The sequence below is a fragment of the Pygoscelis adeliae genome, unplaced genomic scaffold (genome assembly GCF_000699105.1).
Source record: "Pygoscelis adeliae isolate BGI_AS28 unplaced genomic scaffold, ASM69910v1 Scaffold126, whole genome shotgun sequence".
Classification (NCBI taxonomy): Eukaryota; Metazoa; Chordata; class Aves; order Sphenisciformes; family Spheniscidae; genus Pygoscelis; species Pygoscelis adeliae.
This window is the reverse complement of record NW_008824896.1, coordinates 24,365-28,454: the sequence shown is the minus strand read 5'-3', so window position 1 is coordinate 28,454 and position 4,090 is coordinate 24,365. Positions and strand designations below refer to the sequence as shown.

Below are 4,090 nucleotides of genomic sequence, written 5' to 3'. Positions count from 1 at the left end.
GAGCCATAAGGAGGCTCTACAATAGCACAAACTCTAAAATTTTCCCTTTCCTGACCCGTATCTTACCATCTTGACTGCAGAATAGTCGAGTTGTCTGCTTTGAGATGGGCTTGTTCCTTCTCCAAAACTCCTGAGCTTAATGAGATCTGTTAAAATGCTCTAGGCCTTTACACAAGCTTAAGAGGGTTCCTAAATAGTACCTGTTGGAAAAAAGAAGATACTGTGCAGATGCTTAACTAGGCAGATAAGCCTCTAAGACAGGCTGTCATAGAAACTGCTGGCCTTCTCCAAAAGCCTAGTTAAAAGCTCCTTGGAGGAGGATATCCACATGCCTCATTTCTGGGATCCTTGCCTGTGGGCCTAATGTCTGCAAGCTGTGCAGGCTGCACACTCCTCCTCCATTTACTCAGTAGCAGCAAAGCCTCTCAGGTTGAAAAGCAAGAGACTGGCCGTACAATTGAGAAGCGATATGACATGTTGATAAGCCCATAACCATTCCTGTGCTCTTACAACAGTTCTTGTTTAGTAATAGTGTATATTTTTAGTTTTGACTGTTGTATATAAAACCCACAAGTGTTAGGTAATTGTGAACAACCTTCATATTTGCAATTTTTTTAAATATTAAGATGAGACCTGCATGATATTAAAGCATTTATTTCCAAATGCCTAGTTAAACATGTGACTTTTGGTTTTAAAAAGTAATTATCCAAAGTTTATTTAATTTGGGCTTCCTTCTCTTTTCCCCTGTGGATGATTTGTGTGTACTTTCATGTTTCCATTATGAAATTGCTGGAGGGATATTGCTAGCAATGATTTATATGTCTGGTGCACATTGGTATTTTTGGTCCTTCTTCTAAAATAGATGGAGAAGTTTAAGCTGAATCTTATAAATCAGTGTGTGGTAAATGAAGTAGGATTTTAAATAAGAGATTGTGGAAAAATGAGCTGAGCCTTCTTTATCATAATCATTAAACTTGGCTATGTCAGAATAGTCTTGCATGCATTAGGAAAAAATAACACAAGTATGTAGATCAGTGGTTATAAAATGTGTTGTTAAAATGGGTGGGTAAAGGCCATGCATTTGAAATGTAAAGCATCTTGCTGTAAATCCAAACATGAGTAGAAGCCTTACTGTAGATTGCCAGATGCTACCTCCAATTCACTCAGCTGTCAAGGGGTATATTAGTCCTTCAGGTCCAGCAAGTCCAAGCTTGTAAGCATGAAACTGCAGCAATTGATGCCTCAGGTCTAACATATTGCCTTGACTGGGGAGTTACCTCTGCCTTTGAGGAAAGAGGAAGGTGGAGGTTGTTTTCTGTTGCCAGGAGTAGTGGAGTGCCGCTCAGGACAGCTGTATACAAAGGTTTTAAGTCCTTTTGATGTTCGGATTTTAGGGTGCTTGTGCGTTGAACAGGTTATCTCAAGTAACGTGAGGGAGTCTGTGAGCTGCCCCTTGCCCGGTGGGGCTAGAAGAAGAGCTGGGGATTCTCAAGGCAGGAGGAAACATATTTCTGCTGCATTTGCTATCCATGTGAAGAGCGATCATATAAGAGGAGTACCAGGAGACAGTTTGATTAGTTTGAATTCAGGAACAATGTGAGTTTCAGGCAGATCAGAAAAAAATTATTTAGAAAATAAATGAAAAGTGGGTTGGTTTTCTTTCTGGGGTTTGGTTTTTTTTTTTGTAGTGCCAGAAAATACACAGGACACTAATTCCTCAGTAATCCAACAATTAGACATAATACTTCTACTCATAAAATAACAAAATCTGATCAATCAGTTAGTTAAGAAGAAAACACGTTTGTGGTGGCTTGTAGTTATGCCTCTCATTTATAGATTGTATGTTCACATCAAATCCTCTCTGTTACGAAATAAAAGTTGTAATGTCATGACTGTGTGGAATGAACTATTGACTTCAGACTGATATTTGGAATAAAACTGAGAGTACTATGAACTTACTTTACTGCTGCTGGTGCTCTAGTATTATCAGTGTCATGACTGAAATTCACAGCCAGACATTTTTTCTATTAAAAAGAAGTATAAAAAGCAAAATAACTGTTGTTGTACTTGAAATATTTGTTATCCCATTTGGAAGAAGGGTTCCTATTAATGAAGGAAGGTTCAGTCCTGCTACAATTGTGACCTCTAGTGGAAAAAGTCAGTTTGTTATCATAATGATTATGCATCAAATTGCAAAGTAATTCACAGAGTGTTGCAATATTCATTATGTCTAATGTTGTAGCATTTCCAAGACTCATTAATGGTAAAATCCCTTCAAGGCACCATACTATCCATGTAAAAAAAATAGAATTTCTTCCCAAGAATGCCTGTGAAGTCTCTGCAGATTTTTATAAAAGCTAATTTTTATAGAAATATGGTCTCAGGCTTTCAGGAAGAGGCTTGGAAAAATACTCAATTGCAGAAGGAGAAATTTCTTGGAGAAGGTTCCCTTATAAAAAGGCCTGTTGCTATCCCACAACAATATGTATTGCAGTGGCAGTATTGCTTGTGTGCAAATCTGTTGAGGCGTTTTTAGATATCAGCTCTGAAAGATATTACAAGACAAGATTTATCATGCCATTAAACAAGCAGGCAAGAAGATTTGTAAAATATAATCTAGGAAAACAGTCTGAACACAAAGTACATAGTACAGCAAATGAGAATTGCATATGGTATTTTTCATATTTGGGTGAACACAAAGCTATTTATAATCTTAAATAATCAAGATATGTAGGCCACAGACAGGAGAGTCTCTTCCATCAGCAGAGGCAATGTGTGCACTGCTAGCAAGGCTGTCGTCTCGTGTCCTCTGGCCTGAGCTGCCCCTGGCTAGTTTTCCAAGCAGGACCCCAAGAGTAGTTTCAGTTAGGCTGCTCCAAAGGAGCCTCATTCTGGGTATGTGTTCACCTTTCCCCAGGGAAAATCTCGAGGTCTCGATTGTTCAAAATAAGATGTTGAACAAAAGCAGAGGAGTAATATTTCTTATTTTTGTATACAATGTAAGTGGACAGGTAGCCTTTTTCACCCCTCTGTAGTCAGTGGAATGGTTTTTACTCTCTTTGATTTTCAAATAACCGGACAATGTCGTCGTATTATTCACTGAATGAATGTCTGTACACATGTATTCCCAGCTTTTGCAAACCAGAAAGCAGACTATTTGATACAGACATCAATTTGCTTACCTATGAAATAGTTTTGATTTTGGCTGATAACAGAAAAAAAGTATATTTTGTACTTGTGGATTTTTTTTTGTTTTATTTTGGTTTTTTACAGTTTGAGCATGAAAGATTGTACATGATTAATCACAGCTAAGCTCAGTTACTTGGCAGAAATCCTATCAACTAGAATATTTATTACATTTTCTTCATACCCTGCTTGTTACAATATTCTGCACTGTTAATGAAAACCAGCATTGACAGATACTGAAACGATGGAGGGATATCTTGTCACATCCATAGCACCTGACGAATTGAACAGTGAGATTCCAAAAGCTCCAAAGAGCCATCATCTTCCCCAGCCGGGAGTTTGGAAACTGCCTTGGGGCGTTAATGATGGACTTTGAAGGGTAGCAGGGAAAAGGGAAGCATTCCCTAGAGATTTGCAGCATCTAGTTATGATGCTACTTAGTGATAAGTAATAGAAAGGAGAGATTTGTGTACTGGGACTGATTGAAGTCTTTTTCTTCTTATTTTCAGGGTATGAACATAATCTTCCATGTGGCCTTGGCTCTCTTAAAGGTAAGTCATTGATCAGAAGTTTGGGGTTTTTTATTTTATTAAACTGTATGGATGTGGTGGGTTGACCCTGGCTGAACGCCAGGTGCCCACCAAAGCTGCTCTATCACTCCCCTCCTCAGCTGGACAGGGGAGAGAAAATATAACGAAAGGCTCATGGGTCGAGATAAGGACAGGGAGAGATCACTCACCAATTACCATCACGGGCAAAACAGACTCAACTTGGGGAAATTAGTTTCATTTATTAACAATCAAATAGGATAGCGAGAAATAAAACCAAATCTTTAAAACACCTTCCCCCCACCGCTCTCTTCTTCCCGAGCTTAACTTCACTCCCCATTTTCTCTACACGCCCC

At 38.7% G+C, this 4,090-nt stretch overlaps 1 protein-coding gene across 1 annotated transcript in view; it reads left to right on the top strand.

Annotated features, from left to right (window-relative positions):
• LOC103917507 (rab GTPase-activating protein 1-like) overlaps positions 1-4,090 on the top strand; it is a gene marked incomplete at its 3' end in the record, with an annotated part of 171,848 nt that overhangs the window by 146,642 nt on the left and 21,116 nt on the right. The window contains exon 17 of the mRNA XM_009324650.1: positions 3,696-3,737. Within this exon, the coding sequence (XP_009322925.1) occupies positions 3,696-3,737 (42 nt within the window). The remainder of the gene's footprint in view (positions 1-3,695; positions 3,738-4,090) is intronic.